This window comes from Clupea harengus, chromosome 16 (assembly GCF_900700415.2).
Source record: "Clupea harengus chromosome 16, Ch_v2.0.2, whole genome shotgun sequence".
Classification (NCBI taxonomy): domain Eukaryota; kingdom Metazoa; phylum Chordata; class Actinopteri; order Clupeiformes; family Clupeidae; genus Clupea; species Clupea harengus.
The window spans coordinates 17,387,834-17,413,724 of record NC_045167.1 but is presented as its reverse complement, the minus strand read 5'-3'; the positions used below and the strand labels follow the sequence as shown (position 1 = coordinate 17,413,724).

Sequence of the window (25,891 nt, the reverse complement as noted above, 5' to 3'; positions counted from 1 at the left end):
TCCTGTCTCACACACACGGGCCTTATCCTGTCTCACACACACCTGTCTCACACACACCTGTCTCACACACGGGCATTATCCTGTCTCACACACACCTGTCTCACACACACGGGCCTTATCCTGTCTCACACACACTGGTCTCACACACGGGCCTTATCCTGTCTCACACACACGGGTCTCACACACGGGCCTTATCCTGTCTCACACACACTGGTCTCACACACGGGCCTTATCCTGTCTCACACACACGGGTCTTATCCTGTCTCACACACACTGGTCTCACACACACTGGTCTCACACACGGGCCTTATCCTGTCTCACACACACGGGTCTTATGGCCAGAGTACACAACAACACTCTTGACAAGCTACATTTGTTTAATTATTCACTTATTACATTTCGTTTCAATGTCGGTTTTTTTAAGGCCTGAGCCGGGACACTTGGGGGTTTCCCAAATCCCCCTGTGGCCCTACGCTAAAGACGTCTTGACCAAGGCACTTAACCTCAATTTGGCCTCTGGTATGAAAACCATATGAATAGGTCATTTGGGGAGAGTGAAAGGTAAAGTATGGTGCAAGAGCAACAAGCAATCATGATGATGGATTACTTGAACAATGTAGTAATATCAACTGGACACTTCTACCGATTATCCATTCATTTCTATTAATTACCATCACCATGTTTGTGTAATGGGCAAAAAAGGTGTCTCTTACCAGATTACTTCAAGTCAAAAGACTTATTTTTCTTTAGGAATAGATAGATGTCTTATGGCCATAGTACATTTGCCTGAACTTTTGGAGGTCAGCTAGTGCCTCTCTCCATTTCTGGGCCGGTTCCCATGGATTTCCTCTCGGCCTTTCACTTTGTTTTTCTACTCTCATCTCTCCCCACGTGAAAAACAAACGCTTGGCAGTCAAGCTGGGCCGAGGTATGAGAAAGCGTTGGTTTATTGGGGAGTTAATCCCCATCCTTGATCCCGCATTCCTGTGTGGGAGGAGGCAGGGCAGGCAGAGACACTGGGGTCCCAAGTAGAGGGTGAAGGACCTCAGCCTCCAGCCCCGCAGAAGGACAGACGACCTCTCTCCTCCAGACATCAGACCTGTCGCAGACCTCGCAGCTGTGTCAGAGACCTGGTCTTGGCCTTCAGCAGTGCCTCCTTCAGAACCTTCAGCTACCCAGGTCTCGCTTTGCAAAGGTTGGTGGGGAGGGGTGGGGCTTTGGGCTGTAGGTGTTGGGCTAGCATCATGATGTGCCTCTTTGAAAAGTGACTGGCTTGAAACCCTTGGTAAACAAAAGCTCTGCAAGAGACGCAGACCTCTTGACACAAATGCACAGGGAATCTAAGGTTTCTCCAGAGAAATGAGCTGTCAAGCACAAAATCCTGTGGCTTAGTCTGAATGCCCTAAAAAAAACAACACATGCTTTTTTCTAATGTCTTCTGGTTCTGGTTATGTAAACTGGTATGCATATTTTTTTTTTGTCATTTTTTCTAAACCAGTCTGTGACAAGAGACTATTAAAAATGTGGTGATGAAAAACAACAGGAAGAAAATCCAGACTTGAACTGGATGTTTTGTTGATGTTGACGCCTTCAGACAAAGAGTGCTGTTGCTCGTGTTTCCTTCCTGTTTGAAATTGCATGAACGGACAACATTCGGCCATGATAGGGTGATTTGTTTTGTTCTCTGATCTAATGAGTTATGGGGTGCATGGAAGGGACTGTGCTCTGTCTGGACACGTTGTGGTTTGCAATGAGCTTAGTCTCGTGGTTCGGTCGCTGCTCTTGTGGGCAAAAGGATCAGTGCACAGCAGGAATCTCGGTATTTGTTTGGACTGCTTAAGTCTGTCTCGCAATGCCTGGACCATTCGAGCATACTGTGCGCTCGCTAGGTGGGCTTGGGGCGCCTGAAGGAGGCTGAGGTGAGATGGATTGCTCCATCCTCCACTACATCCATCTCCCTGTGTGTTGTTGACAGGGGATGTTTACTCAACACTCGTTGTCTTTGAAACATGCCTGATGCATACTCGTGTCCTTGTGTGTCTGTCAGAGAGGGGGGGGGGCTCTAGGGAGAGTTAATTTACTTGATTGCATGTCAACTGGCTTCGAGTACCCTGCTGACATAGCAACGTCAGACAAGTCCTGGCATCTCATGATGTACCATTTAAAAAAAGTGGCAGGATTCTATCTGCTGGCTGCAGGGGCCTATGTGCCAACGTACACATTTACTGTTTTCAATGTTTCTTAGGTGTCTAAGAAATATCTGAATAACTTGCATTAATGTTTTATATCCTCTCCCTCCAGTGACACATTATTTGCAGAAAACACATCCCACTCAGCCCGTCAGTGCTCTGTGGAACCACAGTTCTGGTATAACCAGGTGAAATCTGGCTAGAACCAGAACGGACTCCTTTTCAAGCTCTCCACCTGCAAGGCAGGCTGTGTCGGCCGCAGACATTGACCTCACTATTGTGGACAGCCCAGGCAAAAGTATTGACTCCGAGGTCTCTCTAGGTCGCTGGCCTCTGAAATGCACTGGGCTTGCTGTCCAGTCACCCGTAGTAGCCACAGGTCAGCCTCTGATTAGTGTGTAGCCTCATTACAAAGCCTGGGCCTTCTGGGTCTTTGTGCTAACAGCCATCAGCACCTACCGGGGAGTGTGTTGCAGGGAGGGGTGGCTGGGACTTGTTGACATCCCAGGTGGCTGAGCCAAAATCTTTAGCTTCAGACAGTCTGCTCCAATCTGACCTACTCCACAGACAGAGCACAGACGCGATTCATTGTTTACTAACCTAGTGCTACTGCAGATTTCTGCTACCGCAGACTTCCATACGTCCAGAAGCATCACATTCATGCTAGGAAAGAGAGAGAGAGAAACTCAGCGGTGATCATTACTCAAGCACCAATGTACACAATGCCGTGTTGAACCTCATGGGAGAACTTGACTGTGAGCAAATACTGGGGAAAGTGAAGGCAAACCTTAACCTTGCTGCCTGCTGGCACTGATGGGGAGGAGGCAGAGCCTAGGGGGGTAGGAGGAGGAGGAGGAGGAGGAGGCACACCACAGGAATGTGGGGAGTTTGTTTTAGGAGGCTCTCTTAGCGGCTCTGGCCACATCCGAGGCTGAGAAAAAAAAAACGTGCCAGGGGTCAGAGGAAGGAGAAAAAGAGGGTGAAGGAGTTAGGGAGAGCGACATGAGGAGAGAGAGAGAGGAGGAGGACAGAAAGAGAGAGAAACAGAGAGAGAAAAGATAGTTTGGTGTATTATATCAGGGTAATAGCTCCTGGACCAGCAGTGCAGTAACACCAACTGATGGCAGAACAGTGTGGTTTTAATGTAAGATCATGTCATGTCTCGTCAGTTTAACAACCAATACTTGGTAGTGAGATGAGAGACAACAAGGGCCCATGTTTTGGGGTGTCTGAACAGTGAGGCACTTTCTTTTACTTTCGGAGCAAGTGTATGCCAAACACTTTTACATTTTTATGAGCAAGTGTAGGCCAAATTTGTTATTGACAAGTTTTAGGCTTTTGCCAATTTTTTGCGAAAACATCGCAACACTGGTGTGTGGGCTGTTCATTTACAACCTGCACTTACGTTCACATAGCAAACTCTGAATGAATAGCCACCAGAGGTTAATCAAACATCATGTGTGGCCTTTATAAAGGGCCTTTCCTGGGCCCAACATTCAAACACCTAATCTCATACTAAACATTCTAGGAAACCATAAAGTAGTTTGTAATGTTCAACAAATCAGTGTTGCACAAACCACTCCATAGTTGCCAAAAAACAGTGGAATACGCAAGGGGCTTGACCAGGGAAAGCCACGCGTGCGCACACACACACACACACACACACACAGACAAGAGAAAACCAAAAACAAACAGTGAGTATGGGGACTAACAGAGTTGTGGACCATGTCTATGTCAGTGACCAAACAAAGACAAACGTTTACGGAGGAGAAACACACACAGACACAGACACACACACACACACACACACACACACACACACACACACACACACACACACACACACACACACACACACACACACACACACACACACTCATACACACATACACCCACAGAGACACAGGTACCAAGAACATAGAAGGTTGGATTGAAGTTACTTGGTTGTATGTCCTCTGGTTGCCTAAACACTCATGAAGTGGCTGTGAAGAGGCAGGCATGCTGGAGAGAAACTAGGGTAAGACAGATCAGTCTGTTCATTCTGAATTTGTCAATTTAATTGTTAAACCTTGTTGATACACTTTTTTTCCCCCCTTAAAGTCATTATCATGATTTGATTGCTATCACTGTGCTTTGGCAACACTGTACATGAACGGTCATGCCAATACAGCTACTTTGAATTTGAGCCTGGGCAAACAGAGACATACATGGCGTGGAGTTCAGGCACCTTGTGCTGGGCAGGGGAAGGGGGCGTCTCACCTTGACATCTGAGTGCCAGACAGCAGTTAAAACGGCTGGTAAAAAAAAATGCTGAAAGGGAGCAGAGCCTGCACTGGATCAGACCCCAGTGGCAAACATTTACAGCCACTCCTGGTTTGTTGCTGCAGTACAATGGCCACTCAATAACACTATGTGTTTCTGTGTGTGTGAGTGTGTGTGTGTGTGTGTGTGTGTGTGTGTGTGTGTGTGTGTGTGTGTGTGTGTGTGTGTGTGTGTGTGTGTGTGTGTGTGACAGGAGAGAGAGAGGGAGAGCCACAAAAAGCCTCAGCCTTGCCTGCCTGCATCATGAAGACTTAGATAAACAAGCAAACACACAGAGAGATGAGAGATGGAGATAAAGATCCCCGTCTCTACCACTGTCCCCGTCTAGGCTTCATGTGCAAGAATTCTACTCACCTCATCAGACTTGGGGGCCCAGATTTATGAATGGGCACCAGGAACGTATGTGCTGTGGGGGTAGGAGGGCTGGTTTTATTACCCCAGAATGCAACCATAAAACCTTCCTGCACGAACCCACCAAATGATGCAGCTTGTTAACTCGCGAGACGTGAAAGACAGTGGGGTAACAGCCACCGACGCCAAAGCCCTCTCGTGCAACGACCGGATCGGTCCACACAAATGGTCCATCGACGAACAATACGAGCTATGATGGAAACAGAAGTTCCTTTCATTCATGGCGAGAGCTCGGCTATACTTTTAGTGGCCTTCTGAACTACGCAGACACACACACACACACACACACACACACACACACAAGGAACGTATGTATGTGCTGTAACAAACAGGGCATCTGTGAAAGGCCACAAATCAGTGACTTTAGGCTAAATTGTAAACAGCTGTTGGCCTCCAACTGCAGAACAATTTGTACAACTTAGCCATGTAATGATTTAAGCTGGCTGTTAAAAAGTCAAACAGTGGGACTACCCACCAGACCAGAAGCCAGGGCCAGGAACTGCTTTCAAACAATGGCGTGAGATGCAAAATCGAAAATCGGGACAGGACGGAATCTATTATCTTGACTCGTGATTTTTCCATATGTAAGGCTCTAAGTTGTGGGCACATAACCGCTGGATCTTAACACAGAGGTGGACTTGTAGTTTCAATTACTCTGCAGTAATTAGTTATGGATCAGTTGTTAACAAAACATCTCTTTAAGAACATTGCAGGGTTGCATTGTTCCACTAGGCTGATTTTTGTCACACCACTCTTGATGCTCTTATCTCTACACTCTGACTCTGTCTCTCTCCCTGTGCTTTTCCACACAAGGGTTAAACTAAAGGCAGGGGATGGACTTAAGGGTACTTAGTGTTGCAAGATGGCATTGCAGAATGATTTCTGGTACAGTAGTCTCGGTCCTGCATCTGAATATCAGTTTTAATAAACATGGGAATTCTGCTTCCTGTAGGCTGCAGGTAGCACCCCTCTGGAGGTAACAGACTCCTCCATTTATAAATAACTTATAGTCCTCCATGTATGAATCCTCATTGTGTGTTCCCTATCAGCATAAAAACAAAATCCCATTTGATCACCTGGCCCTACATCTGGTATCATTAACTAAACTGGGTGTTTAAGGGGAAGATGGCAAAAAGCATCTTGAGTATTCTGTAGCCATCATCCTCTGAGCAGCCAGGTATGTTCATACCCGCTGAATGTTTGAATGTTTCATGTCTTCTCTTACTTACTTTTAACTTTAGATAATTCATTTTAGATTAGTTTGAAGTGTAACTGAATTAATAACTTGCACCTGTACAACTTAATTTTAGAGCCTATGGATTGTTAGCAAATATGTTTACCTTAGCATCAGCTACGTGACGTCAGCTTGCCACTAGCTTTGTAGTTAAATTAACTTTATTAGATTGGCGTTTTGCTGAATATTTTTAAAAGATGAGTGAGCGTATGTTTGCTTGTCAAATCATCTATGATATTTTTAAAACAGTAAGCTAAGTGCATTTCTCAAACCTTAAGACACGATAGATTACCTGTGAAAGCCTGTAACTCTCTCAAAATGCTTAGTTTATGCCTCAAAAGTAAATAATCACATCAATGATGTGTCACCAAAATGCAAGTCCTTGTGTCATGTCAAGACAGACGAAATATTTAGTCATGTGGCCAATAATAAAATGATATCCAGGGATTGTCTTTCACCCACACCAGGGATGGATTACCGAACGGGCCTACCGGGCCCAGGCCCAGGGGCCCATGAGCTTAGGGGGCCCCTAAGCCAGAGCCTCTACGTGAAGTAGCTGTTATGAACTTTGCATTTCTTGTTGCATAGTCAAAAGTCTTAAGGCTAAAATACACTGGTACCAACAGGCGCGTGTCAAAACGAGCGCGGCCATTATATTTCATATAAACACCCACCCTGGTGGCGCTCAATTTCTGCCACGGCTCTAGTCTCGGTTATAATACGGAAAATCAGTCGTGATCCGTCCATGACCCACACTAATTTATAATCATACCAGATAATTGCATGTTTCCAACTAACTGAATATTATTTTCTGGCCAGTTAAATTTCATGTCACTGACAACAATTTCAATTTAACAAGGCTCTGAGTGATTGCTGATGAATATTGTAGCAGGATGCAGAAAATCAGTTGAGACTGGATAGTAGGCTATAGCAACAAATATAGCCACATCAATTCTTAGATTATCCAGTCGTGATGATCATAGACATCCTCATCAATCTAGTAAACTGATTTAACCCTTTTGCTCACAACTTACACAATGAATAGATACCTAGATGGGTTTCTTTTTTTTGGGGGGGGGGGGTAAGACTAAACAGCATACAATTGTACGTAGCCTTTTCCATAAATGTGCAAAATAATTTGAAAAATGTTAAAAACAAATGTATTGTTGTAATGATCTGCACAAGTGAATAGATGATATGGAGGCTGAACAGTTTGGAGAATTTTGATTCTTATCTGAGAAATAAACGGAAACAACTGAGAAAAAATTGTAAGTAGGACCCTAATACTTGGTGTATACTGCAGCTGTATGTTCATGTGACAGGGCACAGTGCAGTTATTAACTTGAACATTGGGTTGATGTCCGGCAGATGAGGAAGGTTCTGCCTGATATTCCTGCTTAATGGGAGTTTGGGGGAGGAGGGCTTATTGAGGCCTCAGGCTTTGCAAATACCAGATATGCAAATACTGTCTGTCAACGTTACTGTAGAAACAAAACATAACTAAACCGATTTGAAGACAACATTATTGTCACATGACAAATCTGCATTTTGTCAAGTCATTCCACAGCACTGACAAAGGTAGCACTAGCAACAAGACCTTATGAAGTAAGAATATCTAGGAGAACATGATTGATCCTGTTCTGCAGTGATGTCATATAATTTGTTCGACTTGAGCAAATACATAAGCTTTCACAGGTGTGCTACCTGCATTCTGTTTGGACTTTCGGAGCAAGACTACATAGCCTACATTGAGCACCCTGGACTAGAGGTGAGAGAGGAAGTGTTAAATAATGCTCCTAATCCATGTGTGTAACGTCTAGCGTATATGTTAAATTTGGCTTTGTGAAATAGGTGAATGTGAACGAGCTTTTAGACTATGGAAAATTTGCAACAGAGCTGTTTTTGTGACACAAAGATTACTTCTCTGTGTTATCTTTAATGTAAAAGGGCTGCATTTATTTCATGTTTCTAGTTGAGGATAATTAAAATACCTGCTTGCACTAATAATGTATAGACCTCAAACAATGCAAGTTTTTTTTTTCAATGGCAAAATATCATGAAACTACTAAATTCCACATCAGTTCTGAATTAAGGCTACCGTTAAATCACATTAACGCTGTGAATGGAATCCGTGTGCGCAGTTGATTTTGAAAGGTATATCCACGCTAAAGTGGAAGTGTTCTTGTAAAAACTACATTAACACCATAGAAACTGATTTTTCCCCCTCATCAAACCTTCTAATTTTTATTCAGACCGTTTTATGATTTGCTCTCATCTTGTTAGATGCAGCTTTGACATTAAGCCTTTGACTCCAGGTCAGGGTGGGACTAATTGGAAACCAAATACCAGAATAATTGTGACTCCACTAACATTTAGCTGGCTAGATAAGGCTATCTTAAGCAGAACAGGTTCCACACTTTCCAGTCATATTGTATTACGTCCTATTCTCCACATAGCATGCCACAGCAACTGGTGTAGTGGATGTTTGCTGATACAGGTCATGTTCCAAATTTCTCTTTGGAAACCGACGTTTATGTGACTTCTTGACCTCTACTTACAGGTAACAGTATGTATTTGGATAAAATGAGTGGCTTATGCACATAATGGCTATGTTACTGTAAAGCACTTGTACCGCCAAGTGACATGATAGATTTAAGGTTGGCAGAATTAAGGGTGCGGTTGATTCCTCTGTTTATGTTCACATGTCCTTGCTTACCTCTGAGCCTAGTAAAATAGCTAGCTAAACAGCCAGTTAGTCTCAGTTAATCTTCCTCTCATTCTCTTTAGGATTAGCAAGCAGGATCTAACTAGAAAGGGTAGAAGTGTTGTGAGGCCTGAACCACAGTCAGCCTGACACCAGAGATAAGACAGCAGCCTGCCTACAGTGCTTTTGGGCGATTTTGTTTTGCTAGTCTTGGAAAAAGAAATTAAACTTCTTTTACATATATGAAAACATTTTACCATCACATCTTGTAATATAATAACCATCTACGAAATATACTTAAGTAGTGACGGTTTGGAATGGATTACGTGGTGTGTAATCAAGTGTAACAGGATATGTACAACTATACGTACGACTCGATCCTATGGTACAGTGGGTATTTCTCTGGGACCAGTGTTGAGTAGAAAAAGAAATGTTCTTGTTTGGAGACTTGTTTTCCAGTATTGAAAGCAATAACGTAATTTTGTAACACTAAATAGGAGGAACATCTGTCCAAAACAAACACAGATGCACACCTAGGAATACTTCTAATCCGCTGGAATGTAATAAGCAGTCAGTCCCACCAGGATCTTGCAAGGGTTTGCTGTGATTGTTGAATTTGGTGTGGGAATTCTCAAAAATTGCAGCAAAATGTTTTGAGTGATTTGATCACAACAAATTTTTAATAATGAAACATTAATAAGAGAAATTTGCAATTGCAGTCACAAAATCCTGGAGAAACTAAATAAGGTGAATGGCAGTACAATTCAAAATTGTATAAAAACTTGTATGTGACTCTCAAGACTCTCACCTACACACACAAAAATGAGCACTCGTACACACTCTCCACAAAATGACAAGAGAGACAGGCAGAGAGGCATCAGTGAGAAACGCATTGACAGATTGATGTTTTAAGCCATTTTGCGTGTCTCTGTTATGTGTGTCATACATGCGTGGAAAGCAGCAGATTTGCAACCCACCCACCTCTAGAGATAAAGAGAGGAATCTTCAGACATTCCTATGGGCCCAGTCAAAGGGGGACGCTATGAATTTGTTCCAAGACAGCACGACTTGAGAAAAACACTGGGGGGTGGGGATTGGTGGGAGTTTACTGGGAGTGCTGGTTTTCTCTGACACACTCACTCACCTGCATTGCATTCCTTGGAGACAGCCAAGGTGTTCTTGCTAGCAGGCGGTCTGTGAGCTTCCCTCAAGTGCCTGTAGAACCCCTGGGCCTGTATCTTCTTCCCCTGGTTGCGCGTGAACTCTGCTAGCCCTCTAATACTCACCTGGCTTCTCTCCTCACCTGTGTGCTCATAGTCCAGGTTGGTGTTCTAACACTTCTCTCTGTCAATTTTTACAGTTAAACACTTTAAACTCCCTGACTTGTAGACATACATTTTAGGCAGGACATGTTTCTCCACACTTGGTGCAAGACTGGCAAAACACTTGCCTTAAGTGGAACAAAATTAAATTGGCAATCTGTATTTCAGTTTTCCATTATTTGGATTTGCTTTAGGATTGAAAGGATCCACCACCATCAATAATCAATTGGACTTAATAAACCTTGAAAGCATCACTGTGATATTCTTATTCTGTGTGATGTATGTATATATATATAGGTTGTGCATTACTTTTACCCAATCTTGCCTTAGAGAAGCGGGGGGGTGATAAGTCATACTGGGAGGGTTGAGCACTTGTGACCAACAATAAATAACTTCTTTCATCTGAATGTTTTCAAATCTAAAGCAATTTCACCAAACAGGGTAACTATAAATAACTAATCTAAAATTGAAGTAGTCTGTAGCGTAATGTACTCATCAAGTTTTAATTATTTACACAGTAAAACAATAAAAAAACGGGGAAATATATCTACACATTTATTCGGTAATCTTAATTGTATGCCTACATAACACAGACCAGTAGACCTATAGATGGAATAATTTTTTGGTTTGTTTGAAACCCGGAAGGTGAGAAAAGGCGCACATTCTTTCCAAAACGCTGTGGGTTATATGAGGGATGGAGGGAACTCTGCCATGTGAAACTCAACGCATGCGCGATGTCGGGCTCAGTCATCAACGTGCTCATAACAGAAACGACCCACGAAGGGGGAGAAATTTGAAATTCCAAGGAAATTTCATTTTTTTCAGACAATCATATTCACCACGGAGACACCTGTACACTATGTGTTGGCGCGTGCAGAGACAATGACATTATGAACGCGGATACCACGAGGCACCGGCTGCAAAATTAGGAGGTAATGAGACTGAACTAGAGTGTGCACAGGTCAGTTTCTGTTCTTTCTGGTGTGTTAAGGGTTTTAAGGTGTCCTACATCTCATTTCAAATTACAATTTACAAATCACTAATCGGTTCAACAATTCCATATTTATTGTAGCCGCAGATTTAATAAGAACAACCTGCAGGATGAAAGACATTCTTCTCTTCCCCAGTCAAACGCGGTGTCCTTCGTGTTGTAACCAACTGTAATCGTTACACAAGTCATTCAGTGATCCATCCCCTACGCGCAGTCTGGTGTCCTTTTACACGTGCGAAGAAAGGCGAGCCGTAGGGAACCTCGGCTATTTGCTACTCGTCGTCGCGTTTTGTACTTATTGCCGTCTTTATCCTGTGTATTGCTATATATTCAAAGTTATAGCAGTCGTAGTACATTCGCGTGGAGACATGCTCATGTTTACGTCATGATTGCGCTCTAATCACGTGGAAAAATAATATCACATGACTGTGCAAGAGCAATAAGGGAGAAACTGGCAGTTGTGCCCGGCATGGGAAAAGTACTACAGTGTAGCCAAGCCTAACGGTATGTTGTTATAGAGTAGCGGTAAGAACTTGTTTGGGTTATAGTGACATTTATTTCTGTGTTGCCACATTCATTCAAGTTATGGTTGTGTTCGGGGTGATTCACATATTGGTCTCTTGCGTGAATCACTCCACCCCCGATCGACACGCACGCTCACACACACACACACACACGCACACAACATTTAAAACCTACCGTTGCCTGGTGAGTTCAGATAACACAGGCACACGCCCTACTCTATTGACAAAAACGCGCAATTTAAGCCACTTAAATAACTCTCTCCCTCCCCCATCTTCTTTGGTGTTTGGGCAAGTGGCATGCACAACTCAAACCACATTCTGCCCCCACCCATCTCTTTTCAGGGGTGTGAGTGTGTGTGTGTGTGAGAGAGAGTGGAGTGTGTGTGTAGGTTATTGTAATGGCAGTGGACAAGGGCGCTGTGCTCAAGAAGGATGAGAAGCATCAGCAGAAGCCTTTGGATGATCGGAAAGGCTCAGGAGAGACGCCCCTGCATGAGCGCGGCCAGTGGGCCAGTAAGGCAGAGTTTCTTTTAGCCGTCGCAGGGCAGATCATCGGCCTGGGCAACGTCTGGCGCTTTCCCTATCTCTGCTACAAAAATGGAGGAGGTATGTGTGTGTGTGACAACATTTGCTTAGTCAATACCCACTGTCTGTTTAGGAATGCATTTCCTTAATGATGGTAGTAGCTACTATGTCCTCCACTAAATTATGGTTTCACCTGTACCATTGATCACCATACTGTTGTACCTGTGTACTGTTTCAGTTTGTTCATCCCACCTGTTCCATATCTGTTATTACAACTAGTGGCTGATTGTATGTATGCTGTGGTCATGTGAACAGGAGTGTTTTTTGTGCCATACCTGCTTTTCCTGGTCCTGTGTGGAGTTCCATTGTTCCTGCTGGAGACGTCGCTGGGTCAGTTCACCTGTCTGGGTGGAGTCAGTGCATGGAGGAGTTTATGCCCACTCTTTGGAGGTAACACACACTCACACACACACACACACACACACACACACACACACATACACACACACACAAGCACACACACACTCTAGTACAAGATGAAAGGTCATCATTTCTTTGTGTACTGCTGCCATACATGGTTGTATTGTACAAGGCGCAAACCCCTTTATTCATTATTTTGTGAATTTTTTTTTCGTTATTTCTGTTCTTTATTTGTGTGAGAAACACATTACAGTGCTTAAACTGGAAAATAAACCAAACCGTTATCATCATAAGCCTTATGCCTTTGCGCCATGCAGTTCAACTCAATACAAATCAAACAAGAATTACAGAGCTGATTAGACTGGGCAAAGTATAGATGTGTGTGTGTGTATGTGTGTGTGTGTGTGTGTGTGTGAAGAAAGGCGTGAATAACAGGCAGACACTTTTCATTTCAACAACATTTCAGTGAGTGTGTGTGTGTGTGTGTGTGTGTGTGTGTGTGTGTGTGTGTTTATTTATTTATTTTGGTGCGGTTTCTTATGTGCATTGAGTATATGGTGGAAGCCTTAATGCTTTCTGTGGTGGGGGCCCCAGGGTCATCCTGCAGTGTGTTGCTTTAGAGGGAGAGAAAGACTAATGTCTCTCCTGTCAGAAAGGGTGAATCATATTTTTTTTTAATCCATGAATTAGTCAATGAAAGTATTCCATGCATTTGAGGACACTAGGCTGGTTTCTGAACTGCTGAAGTTCTAAGTGTTCTTTACTCTACGTGTGTGTGTGTGTGTGTGTGTGTGTGTGTGTGTACGTGCGCTTGCTTGTCTGTTTCATCAGGTCTCGGTTATGCCAGCCAGATAATGATTCTGCATGGTTGTGTGTACTACATCGTCATCTTGGCCTGGGCTTTCTTCTACTTGTGCTCCAGCTTTCAGAGTGTGCTGCCGTGGTCCCACTGCAATAACACCTGGAACACAGGTGAGCCTCCCTTCTGCCCCACCCCTGCTGAACAGGTTAGCCTTCCGCTTGCATAACGGTTATGCAGGTGTTGGCAAGCGCGCTCGTCAGGTTACAGGTGGGGAAATTGGTTAGTCTTGCTTGCCAAGTCAATGAGATTCACTAGAATTTAAGTGTCAGTAAAACACTGTCTTGCCATTGGCTGGGAAGTGTATATTACACAAGTATTTCCAGCCAATGACAAGACAGTGTTTTATTTGTGTTATATACACTTTCCAGCCAATCTGAGTTGAGATTTCACCCTGACCATTGTATACCACACTAACATCATCACGAACACCCTCATGACCTTAAAGGTCGAGTGCACGAGTCTGGCGGAAGGCTGTTGATATTTAACCTCAACAGCCAATCAAATTACTGCTCTCTTTCAAGGTCCTAAAGCAACGTGTTGTTTGGCTGGGATTGTTTTGTGGCTCGGTCCGAGCCACTGTGTTTGTTTTCCATTTGCAGAGCCAGGTCTGTATACAGACACCAACGTTTTTGAGGGCACACACAGAACGGACAGTAAAAGGACTTAGGAGTGGGCGATATACCGGTTTGATAGTAAAAACCGGTATTGTGCCACGCCATGATATGGATTTTGCAATACCGTGGATACCGCGATTTATTCATAATTCATAAATTCGAATTTGGCATTCATATTGTTTTGTTCCAATTTCAACTGAGTGATAGTACTAAGTAGCTACATCTTTTTTTATTTTAACCTAACCTTTCTTGGTTCTTACGAAAAAAAGAATGTATGTTAATATGTTGACCTATTTTTATGAGCGGACGGCGCATTTTTTTTTGCGCGCATGTAGTGCTAGCAACAAACAAGCGTGCAGGCAGCTGAGTAGGCAGGCTCTCCATATCTCTCCATAGTTGTCTCGCCGTGTTGTTTTAGCCAAAGGTGTAAGCACCAGCAACCTGTTAAATCACCATTCAATTGGCAGCTTGCACATTGTCTACTGGTTGTTTATCATATTTCATATCATCATTCTTAACCCACATAGGTAAGGTACATACAGTTGGCAGCTGCTAGCTTGTGATGAACTCCTGTTAATATGTGTGAATATGAACTCTTTCATACGAAGTTGCACAGGCACCCTGAGGGTTTCTACCTTTCCCCATTATAATTTTATGATTAAATCGAGGAGACTATAACATCAGCTAGATAACTAGCTATCATTTCATGCAAATGTAACTCTTCCATTTAAATCGTTTATGCTAAGGTTATTTAAAGTTTCCTTAGCTAGCACAGCAATTCGACAACCATAACCAGGAAACACAACTCTAGCTGCAAAGTTTAATTTCTCAAAATCAGCTCACCATTAAAAAGCAGTCTTGGGTTCAAAGTGATTACAACCACTTGTGTGATGTTAAATGGCTTCACATAGATATAAACAATCCTAAGAGAAATAATGGGAAATCGACAAAGGGCTCACTCTGATATCAATGTAATGTTAGCGAATATTGCTCATGCTAATATTTAGTCTTCGCTCTTCGTCCAAAGCCAAATATATTCTTGAGGTTCCAACATCAAAAGCAATTTGGCTTTGAATGTGAGTATTCGATCGATTTATCTTCTGTCCCGTCGTTTGAAGCATACCTTTTGGCTCCGGCATTGGTCTCCCATTATTTAACATTTCACGTTTCGATTGAAAGTCCAGTTTCAGGCTCTCGCGCACGCCCCCTTCATTGAGACACAGGTACTGATTGCCTCCCCTCAGTGCTTTTTCACTGCTATGCGGGTTTATGTCAGATCAGCAAGACTACATAGGTTCTACACATACGTGAAATACATGACCTATTCTATGGATAGAGAGGACATATAATACAAGTGTCCACAAATACTACAGTGGTGACAAACAACGAGAAAGCAAAAGGCATGCGCTCAACTGTAGTGAGGGATTGCACAATCTGAGATGAGGCGCTGCTCGTCGCTGCCTCACCTCGCATGTCTCTCTGTTTGAACAGGACATGCGCAAATTCAGCGATTTTTGATTATAAAAATGCTTGAAATTATTGGAATCATGCAGAAATTACATTTGTAGCACATATCAGTAGATACATATTTATTTTATCATTATTTGATTTTTACTTTTCATGATGACATATTTTGCCTTAACTAATATAATTTAGCTAAGAAGGGCTATTAAAATGTGATTCAGATTTTTCCCCCTCATATATCGTGATATCATATCGATATCTTCTGGACAGTGGAAAATATCGTGATATGAATTTTAGCTCATATCGCCCACCCCTAAAAGGACTGCTGAATTGGACATAAAGTCTTTTAGATTAGAATTACAGCCTGCACCTTTATTGAATATATATACTGTTATGCATAATGTATTTCTATCTTAGGAGTGCCACTGTGTAATTGTAAGTTGTAGTTGTGTGAAGGTGATGTTTGTTGCTGTGTCATTATGACACTGTCATATGAGTGTGTGATAAGGCGGCGATGAGTGATTTGTGATGGATGTTTTTTTTATATTACAGAGGCATGTGTGGAATTTGGGAGACACAACACCACAGCCAATGCAAGCGGTTTAATGGAAAATGCCACATCTCCAGTCATGCAGTTCTGGGAGTAAGTGTGTGTGTGTGTGTGTGTGTGTGTGTGTGTGTGTGTGTGTGCATGTTTGTGTGTGTGTGTGTGTTCGAGCAAGAGTGAAAGACTGAGAGTGAAAGATTGTACTTGTATGTGAAATATGTGTGTGTGCTCAGGAGAGAAAGAGTTGAGGATTTGTTCTGATTATTGTGTGTGTGTGTGTGTGTGTGTGTGTGTGTGTGTGTGTGTGTGTGTGTGTAGGAATGAAGTGCTGAAGCTCTCCCCAGCCCCTGATCAGCTGGGGTCGGTTAACTGGCGTCTGGCTCTCTGTCTGCTGCTGGTCTGGGTTGTCTGCTACTTTTGTGTGTGGAAAGGTGTCAAATCCACAGGCAAGGTGAGTACGCACACACACACACACTGCACCTTGGCACAATTCTCACAGTGCAAAGCCTCCTAGTGCATACAAACACTCACAGTATAACTTCTATAACTACTGTAAAAATGCCCCTATCTGCTTGGATACACGCACACACACACCGACAGACACACACACACACACACACACACACACACACACACACACACACACCGACAGACACAATGCTCACAAACCTGAAACTCAGTCTAACATGCAGAACTTAATCAGACTCTTACTCTAAGCCTCCATGCTGGATAAAATGCTTGACTAATCATGTTAGATCAATTAGAGACAGAAATAGCCTCAAAAGTAGTTCAAACATGTGCCACACAGAGGCCCTTTCATAGTCTCATGCTACATCACCCTTATTCAGCCCTGCCACTTCATATTAGTCACCTGCAGTGTTTTTCTGCTAAGCAGGGAGGTAAATGAGTGTGTGTGTGTGTGTGTGTGTGTGTGTGTGTGTGTGTCTGTGTGTGTGTGTGTGTGTGTGTGTGTGTGTTTGGGTGCCTTCAGGTGGTGTATCTCACTGCTACGTTCCCGTATGTGATGCTGTTTATCCTACTGGTTCGCGGGGTCACTCTGCCAGGGGCCTCGACCGGAATCATCTACTACCTCAAGCCCAATTCCACACGGCTATCAGACCCTCAGGTAGCCTCTTGCATGATTCACACACAGACATATATACACACTCTCACACACACACACACAGACACACACACACACACACACACACACACACACACCTGATTTCTACGCTTCTCCCCTTTTCTCCAAAGTAGCCCTGTGCACTACAACCCAGATCTACTGTGTGTGTATGTAGTATGTGCCTGTGTGTGTATGATATATGGTGTGTGTGTGTGTGTGTGTGTGTGTAATACGTGCCTGTGTGTGTGTGTGTGTGTGTGTGTGTGTGTGTGTGTGTGTGTGTGTGTGTGTGTGTGTGTGTGTGTGTGTGTGTGTGTAATATGTGCCTGTATGTGTATGATATATATGTGTATGTGTGTGTGTGTGATATGTGCCTGTGTGTGTATGAGGTGTGTGTGTGTGTGTGTAATATGTGCCTGTATATGTATGACATATGTGTGCGTGTAGGTCTGGATGGATGCTGGAACTCAGATATTCTTTTCCTATGGCATCTGCCTGGGCAGCCTCACTGCACTGGGTAGTTACAACAGATACAACAATGACTGCTACAAGTAAGATGTCTCCCACACAGTGATTTCTCTCTCTCTCTCTCTCTCTCTCTTTCTTTCTCTCTGTGTCTCTATCTCTCTCTTTCTCTCTCTCTCTCTTTCTCTCTGTCTCTATCTCTCACACTAAGATGAAACCTCTGAGTGCATGCTTCAAGGAAAGAGTGATTGCTTTCAAGAAAGACCATTACAACAGTTTCAAACTAAAAATCAAAGCATTCGTTAACAATCAATGAGTTAGAACTCTGCATTGGATGTCATGACATGGTTTGCAGCCTTTGTGCCCGTGTCTCTGAGGACCCTTAAACTCGATCAAACCTACAAAAGCTCTTTTTGACCAGCAGTACACCATGTGGCCCTATTCCCGCTTTATAACGCAGCTAAACAAAGGCAAATTAATTAGGCCTCGAGGCACAGCTGGCATCTCAATTAATGGCTTTCGGCATTAATCCTGAGCCATTTCACTCGATGCAAACGTTTGGGCTTGACAGCGCTCTGCAGTTCACTGAGCAACCTGTGGAATGGCTCCGGACATTTCTGTGCTCCGCACACACACACACACACACACACACGCACACTGCTCGCATTTCTGGGATAATTTCTATTTTGAAGAAGCGCAGCGGTTTGGGCCAAAGAATGTCAGGAATGGGAGCAGAGCACTAATACTACTCCAAGGCCTTTGAACAGTGTAACGTTAAAAAAAAACGTGCCCTCTGTCCGAGCGAGTCCCCTGTGCTGACCTCAGATAGCGCGAGGTGAAGCCCCATACCCTCTACTAGATTAGGCTCTGGATCAAATAATCTCATTTGTTTTTTGTTTGTTTTTGATTTGTCGACTTTCAAGCGACTTGGCCCGCTGCCACATTTCCAAATTTGAGTGTTATCACCTAAGTTATTGCCTTAGAGGAATAGAATGGTTACGGCATGGTTTGTATTTTACCCCACCTCATTCTGCTGCCTTAACTGTCTGTGTAAATGGTTTGATTCACGCTTGGCCTGATCGTCCCATGTTTCATCAGTTGTCCCCCAAGCATGTCGTCAAAATCGAATACGTACATTTGGGAATACCGGATTGCGATTGGCTGATGAGTCTGTCGATTTGATTTTGGTTGACAGAGACTGCTTCCTGTTGTGCATGCTGAACAGTGGCACCAGCTTCCTGGCCGGCTTCGCCATCTTCTCTGTGCTTGGCTTCATGGCTGAGGAGCAGGGCGTGGACATAGCGGACGTGGCCCAGTCAGGTAGGAATGGAGGGAGAAAATGAATGAATGAATGAATGGAAGGATGGATGGATGGATGGATGTAGGTCTGCAGATGGATGCATTTGTTTTGGAGGAGGCGTGTGGTGTGCATTGCACACAAGTAGTGCCATGTCATAGAAATACACAGACGTAGTGTTTGAAGTAATCTTATGAACAGTCTAGCAATTGGCATGAGGTAAAATTGGGAGGTGATGTGTGTGTGTGTGTGTGTGTGTGTGTGTGTGTGTGTAGGACCAGGACTGGCGTTTATAGCGTTTCCGAGGGCCGTCTCAATGATGCCACTACCTCAGCTCTGGGCTGTCTGCTTCTTCCTGATGATCATCATGTTGGGACTGGACACACAGGTACTTACAAAGAACACACACACACACACACACACACACACACACTCATGAACCCACAACCACATTCTCACACCCATCACACATAGCACACTCACAGCAGAACACACTCACAGTTACAGCGTATTGTAACATGACCAGAGTCTACCATTTAGCCCATGAGTGGCTCAGTCTTTGTGTGTGTGTGTGTGTGTGTGTGTGTGTGTGTGTGTTTGCGTGTTAGTTTGTGAGTCTGGAGGCCTTGATGACGTCAGTCTCGGACCTGTACCCCACCGTGATCCGCCGAGGCCACCGCCGAGAGCTGCTGCTGCTCGTCATCTGCCTTATCTGTTTCCTGGTCGGCCTGGTGATGGTCACGCCGGTAACGTAGCATCCCCTCTGTATCCCCTCGTCCTCTCATCCTCTCTAAATCAGACCGACTCTCTTACTCATTCAGCCATTTCCCCCTTCATGTTTCTTTGTCTCCTACCACCTCCACCTGCCTGCCTCTCTCTCTCTTTCTCTCTCTTTCTCCCTCTTTCTCTCTCTCGCTCTATCTCTCAGACATACAGTCTCAAGACACACAGGCTTACACTTGAATAATAGCTGATAAACTTATGCAGCAAGTCTTTGTGTCTCTTTCTCTCCAAGTAGCAATAAATGTCCAAAAGCAGTCCAAAAATGTCCTTGGCACTCTTCCCATGCTTAACCACATTATGGCCTGATGACAAAAAGATACCAAATACCCAACCCTGTCCATCACCTTTTTTCCTTCCTCCATTCTCCTGGTTTTCCTGCCCTCCATCCTTCTATCCTCACACTCCATCCGTCACTCTACTAATCCATCCATCTCTCTCTCTCTCTCTCTCTCTCTCTCTCTCTCTTTCTTTCCCACTGTCCCATGGTAAAATACACTCAGCCCAGTTCTTTGTGTGGTGGTGACCGCACCCGCCCTGGGCCCCTGGTGCTGCTGTTGGCGGCGGATCGCAGCCGATATTCGACTGTGAATCACTACAGCCACAAGCTGCCGACTCAGCCGTTTTCTCCCAGTGTACAAACATGGTGAACAGGAGGATTTAGTTATGATCAAAGACATCTGAGTGTGTGTTATCAGCAGCCATCTGGTCCCATTGACCCGCTTTCCTTCTTTCTCGGTCTCTTTCTCTATCTCTCTCTCTCTCTCTCTCTCTGTCTCTCTGTCTTTCTCTTGGCTCTGTTTGTCATTCCACCCCTTTTAATGTTCTTTCTTGGACATTCTTCTCCATGTCTTCAATTTAGTCAAGTAACTCTCACATTTCCCCTCCTTCTGCACTCCCCCCCCCCCCCCCCGCCTCTCTCTCTCTCTCTCTCTCTCTCTCTCTCTCTCTGTAGGGAGGGCTGTATGTTTTCCAGATCTACGATCACTTCTCCTGCAGTGGAGCCAGCCTGCTGCTGTTGTCCATCTTCCAGTCTGTGGCTGTGGGATGGGTCTATGGTAGGGGCCTGTACCGCAGGGGACGGGACTCAAGTCCTGTAAACTGCACCAACATTTACTGTGTAACCACACACATTACCGGTACATTTACATTAGTTACTATGTAACTAAACACGCTCATCACACAATCACAGAACACATGACTTGTAAGGTTTTACACAGTCTGGATGTGTACTTACTTGTCATTCACTTTCCATATTTATACTTTATACTACATAACTATACCACATATATACTAATAATACACATATTACACACATATGCTATGCAATTGCTTTTCTATGACGTTGACATTACACTTGCAGCACATGAAAACATAATACAACTGTTTATCTTGAAATCAGTCAGCCATATTTGAATGAAAAGTGTTCTGACATCACTCCTGGTGGTGCTTCTTTCTTCCTTGGTATACCATGGGTAATTTTCTATACCTCAGCCACCAGTACTTGACTTCCCTACTTTATTAAAACAAACAAAACAAAAACACCTTCTCGCTTCTACCAGTTACCAGTGTTGCCAGTCATGCAACGCTGCCAAGTGTTCTTCATTGGCTCAACACCTCTGAGTAAAAATATGCACAAATATACATACACACACAAACAAACAAACACACACGCACACAAACAAACAAACTCTAATGCACACACTCTACATTTCCTTCCCTCTAAAACTCACTTGACAAACTCAAGCTCAAAGCTTCACTTCACAATACAAACAGACCTCACAAGACATCCTCCCGCACGGTAAACTCTCTGCACTACAGTACACAACCCTAATTCATCAAACAACCAACACACACACACACACACACACACACATACACATACAGAGAGAGAGAGACAGACAGAGAGGAGCCTCAAAACAAAGCTGTCAGTCCTTCATGCCAGACGAACACAGAAGAACTCAAAAAGTTCCCAACGCCTCTCGGAGTCTTACCCGACTGCTCAGCGGCTTCCTCTCGGCTCCCTGGAGTCTGTGCTCGCCGCTCGCGCCTCTGCAGGTGAGCGCTACTGTCTGCTGGGGATAGGCACAGCCTCGGGGAGCACTTCAGACAGGAACGTATAAGCCTCTTAGACTGAGACGCTAGACAGACACGCCGCTGTGAATACAGTTTGTGTGTGTGTGTGTGTGTGTCTGCGTGTGTGTGTGTCCTGGGCGTTCATTTTGACAGCAGCAATGCTGTATATCTCTCACACACATACGCGCGCACACACACACACACACACACACACACACACACACACAGATTCCGACACACACTCAGATTCCGACACACACTCACACCACATATATCTCAGTTCAGCTGAGGACAACAGCCAGAAATAATTTTGCTGGCTGGGCTTGAGATGATGTTTCGGTCAAACCCACTGATACAACCCTGTTACGTAACTCCGGTTCCCGTGTCCGCCCAGCGTCCTCCCCAAAGTCTGTCTTCCACTCACTGCATCACACACTACAGGTCCAGCTGTTGCCAAGGCCCCACAGCGGGCCGCACCTCATTCAGAAAGTTCAGCAGAGACGGCGCAATCCAATCTAGCTAATCTCATTTAGCCTGTCTGTGTTGTGGCGGTGCTGTGGGGCTGTGTGCCTCTCCGGCGAAGGAGATGCTGCTTGTGCACTTTACTGTGTTCAGTTCTGGTGGCTGCTGGTGATTTTTGTCTGATTGAAACTCTGAGAATCTCAGTCTGTCTTTCTTTCTTTCTTTCTTTCTTTCTTTCTTTCTTTCTTTTACAGTTTTTCTAATTTTTTTAAATTCTTTCTGAAATTTAAAATTCAAAGGAGCTGTATTGCCATGACCATAATATTACACAGTACTTTCAAAGCACAGTGCAAAGGAACAGACTGATGGATAATTACATACCAACAGATAAACAACAGAAAGCAGAAGACTCATCTCTGTCTCATCTTTGTCTCTCTCACTCTCCTTGTCTCATGAGCAGGTCCAGAGCATTTCTCTGAGAACATCAGGAGCATGATCGGTTACCAACCCTCTTCCGTCTTCCGGCTGTGCTGGAGGTACCTCACCCCCACCGTCTGCATCGTGAGTGACCCCTGACTGCTCAACTTTGACCTTTGCACCTGTTGCAGGAGCACCAAGTACAAAGAAAAGGCAAATTCTCAGCAGTGCCTAACACACGACCCCGAGAACCGTCTCAAAGATCAAAAGCCTTTCTGAAACATATCCGAGACATATCTAAGACATCACCAGTTACATTTCACCATAGCAAATCAGCCATATCAACTTCAGTTTTTCATAATTAGAATGACTACTACCTAGACTGATAGGCCAGTGATATTAGGGGCAAGTTTCCATTTTCTTTAACATTATTAACAGAACCAGGCCACCTCATTGTACTAAATACATACATTTAGTCATTTAGCAGAGATACTTGTGGAAAGTAGCTCTCCAGTTTGTCAGACAGATTGTGTATGTTTTGTCTAGTCTTTTAAGTAAGTGTGTGTGTGTGTGTGTGTGTGTGCGTGTGCGTGTGCGTGTGCGTGTGCGTGTGCGTGTGCGTGTGCGTGTGCGTGTGCGTGTGCGTGTGCGTGTGCGTGTGTGCGTGTGTATGACACAGGGCACGTTTGTGTTCTCTCTGGTGCGTTGGGCCCCGCTGAACCTGGGGAAAGGCGTGGTGGCCCCTGGATGGGCCTCGTCTCTGGGCTGGCTGCTCACGCTGTCCTCTGTGTCAATGCTGCCCCTCTGGGCCCTCTACGCTCTTCTCAACACACCAGGCAGCTTCAAACAGGTTAGTCTCTTTCTTTCTTTCTCTCTCTCTCTCTTTCTTTCTTTCTTTCTTTCTTTCTTTCTTTCTCTCACTCTCTCTCTCTCTTTTGCTAACTCTCACAGATTTCTGTCTATCTCGCTCTCTTGGGGAAAATATATATTCCCCCACTTTCTAGTTTTCCCCATGTCTGTAATTATCATTACATGTGTGTGTGTGTGTGTTTGTGACCTGTAGTGTGTGTATGCCCGTGTAGTCTTGTGCAGCCACACATATATTAACATTTATATACAACATATATATATATATATATATATATATATGTTACATACCATATCGATCTTAAGAGAGCCATGGTGAAACATGGACAAAATATGGGTGGGAACAATAACAGTATTAAAGGCATTTCAAATTTCTACTCCAACCTTAGCACCTCCTGAAGGCGGGTGAATTAAAAGTCTTTGGCTAAAATGACAGAGAGATGCAGAGGTCAGGGGTTGGTCTAAGATGAAAAGATGGTTGGCCTTGTTAGCATTCACATTTGGTATGCTTGTACACCAGTGTTTCAAATGCTCGTCATGTAAGCGGCAATGTCCTGTCTAGCCCTGTGAAACTTTGTGTGATTGTGTGTGTGTGTGTGCGTGCGTGCTAATTTGACTGTCGTGTGTGTGTGTGTGTGTGTGTGTGTGTGTGTGTGTGTGTGTGTGTGCGCGCGCGCTAATTTGACTGTCGTGTGTGTGCGTGCGTGATAATCTGACTGTCGTGTGTGTGTGTGTGTGTGTACGCGCATGCGCTAATTTGCCTGTCATGTGTGTGTCCGTCTCTGTCTCGGGCAGCGAGTGCGCCTGCTATGCCAGCCAGCTGCTGACTCCCCTCTGGCCCACAAGCACCTCGGCAACGACTGCGACCTGACCCTCGACCCCAGCAAGAGCCGAACGTCCGAGAAGCTCCTTGTGGGGGGCGTCATCTAGAGCCGCCCACTCGGCTGAAGACTTGACTTTTTGCGTGTGTGTGTGTGTGTGTGTGTGTGTGTGTGTGTGTGTGTGGGACTGTCAAACCTTACAGTGGTTACCTGCGTGAGAGAGAGAGAGAGGGAGTGTGGGTGTGTGCTTGCAGATGATGTGGTGTAGTTAGTCTAATAGCACGAAGAAAGAATAAATTATTCTTCATAGGACGGTAGTTTATTTTTGTGAGCACAAAAAAGTAATTTTACTTTATTACATACATTCATTAAACGATAATACATTGAAAAAACAAACAAACAAAAGTTCTGAAATCATGGTAAAGAGGTGCTAAATATGTGTATCATGTCCAGTTAGCTGGAGCGATGCTTCAGTGCAATCCATTGATCTTTCTTTCACATTACTAGCTTGAAATTTCCCCCCCAAAATACATACTTGAAGGTTTCAATATCAAGGCACAAATTCGCCTTTGTTTACAGGGCTTTGGTTTTGTGTTCTTTTTGTGTTTCATTGTAACTGTTGGGGGGAGGGGTGTTTTTTTTGTACTGCGCAACAATAAAAATGTCATCATAGTCCAGTGTCAGATATATAAGAACTGTGTGTGTGTGTCTGTGTGTTTGCAGTTGTGTTTGTAATATGTGTGCAGATGAGTGAAGTTACGGAGAACTCATGAAGATCTGGTCTCTTGGCCAAAGAAGAAATTCTGGGTGTGTGGTTTCAAAACATTGTTTTAAAATGAGCACAACCTTAGAACTGAATCATGTATTCTGTTGACATGTGCTGTTATCGCAGTGTCATGTGTTTGACAAGAAAAGGCAAAAGGGTTGGACAGTGAAGAGGCAGCAGGAGGTGGTTAAATAAATGGATCTGGACAGAGAAAGAGGCAGGGCAAGAGAGACCGTCTGAGCAACCCTCTGGTTATGTAAATAGCACCAGTATCAATTGGCGCCATTGGATACTGTTTGTGTGTGTGTGTGTTGTTGCAGTCATGCATGGTTTGCACAGCCTGTGTATGGAAATTAGTTGTTCGTGCGCACGTGGCTATGCGCACATGTCCATATGCACGTTTACTCTAATGTGTATGTGTCCTATATTTAGAGTGTGATGTGTGTAAGCGTGTTTATATCTGCGCATTGAGATGAAAGGCTGGAGTGTGGCCATACCATCCTCTGGCATGAGCAGCCAATGCAGATGATCAGGATTAGACATGATCCTCTAAACCGTGTGTGTGTGTGTGTGTGTGTGGCTAAAACTACTATGAAAGGACACGTTGGATAAAGTGTGCCAAAACATGCCTATACAGAGTGTGGGGAAGTATATATTTAAAGCATAATGCGGTGCATCACAGTATCCC

The 25,891-nt window shown here is 44.1% G+C and overlaps 1 protein-coding gene across 5 annotated transcripts; it reads left to right on the top strand.

Annotated features, from left to right (window-relative positions):
* Window positions 1–1,064: 1,064 nt before the first annotated feature.
* Window positions 1,065–25,129, top strand: LOC105889563 (sodium- and chloride-dependent GABA transporter 2-like). 5 transcript variants are annotated; one of them, XM_031582717.2, is made up of 15 exons: window positions 1,065–1,195; window positions 12,040–12,303; window positions 12,538–12,672; window positions 13,474–13,614; window positions 16,135–16,225; window positions 16,448–16,580; window positions 17,121–17,255; window positions 17,700–17,803; window positions 18,913–19,037; window positions 19,290–19,402; window positions 19,623–19,760; window positions 20,750–20,852; window positions 22,793–22,893; window positions 23,429–23,599; window positions 24,412–25,129. In XM_031582717.2, exons 2-15 carry the CDS (start codon window positions 12,096–12,098, stop codon window positions 24,544–24,546), a joined length of 1,833 nt encoding a protein of 610 aa, XP_031438577.1. In that variant the 5' UTR covers window positions 1,065–1,195; window positions 12,040–12,095; the 3' UTR covers window positions 24,547–25,129. The 5 variants fall into 5 exon arrangements, with proteins under 5 accessions (XP_031438577.1, XP_031438576.1, XP_031438573.1 ...); XM_031582716.2 differs by lacking the exon at window positions 1,065–1,195 and adding an exon at window positions 8,471–8,716; XM_031582713.2 differs by lacking the exon at window positions 1,065–1,195 and adding an exon at window positions 10,543–11,114.
* Window positions 25,130–25,891: the final 762 nt, after the last annotated feature.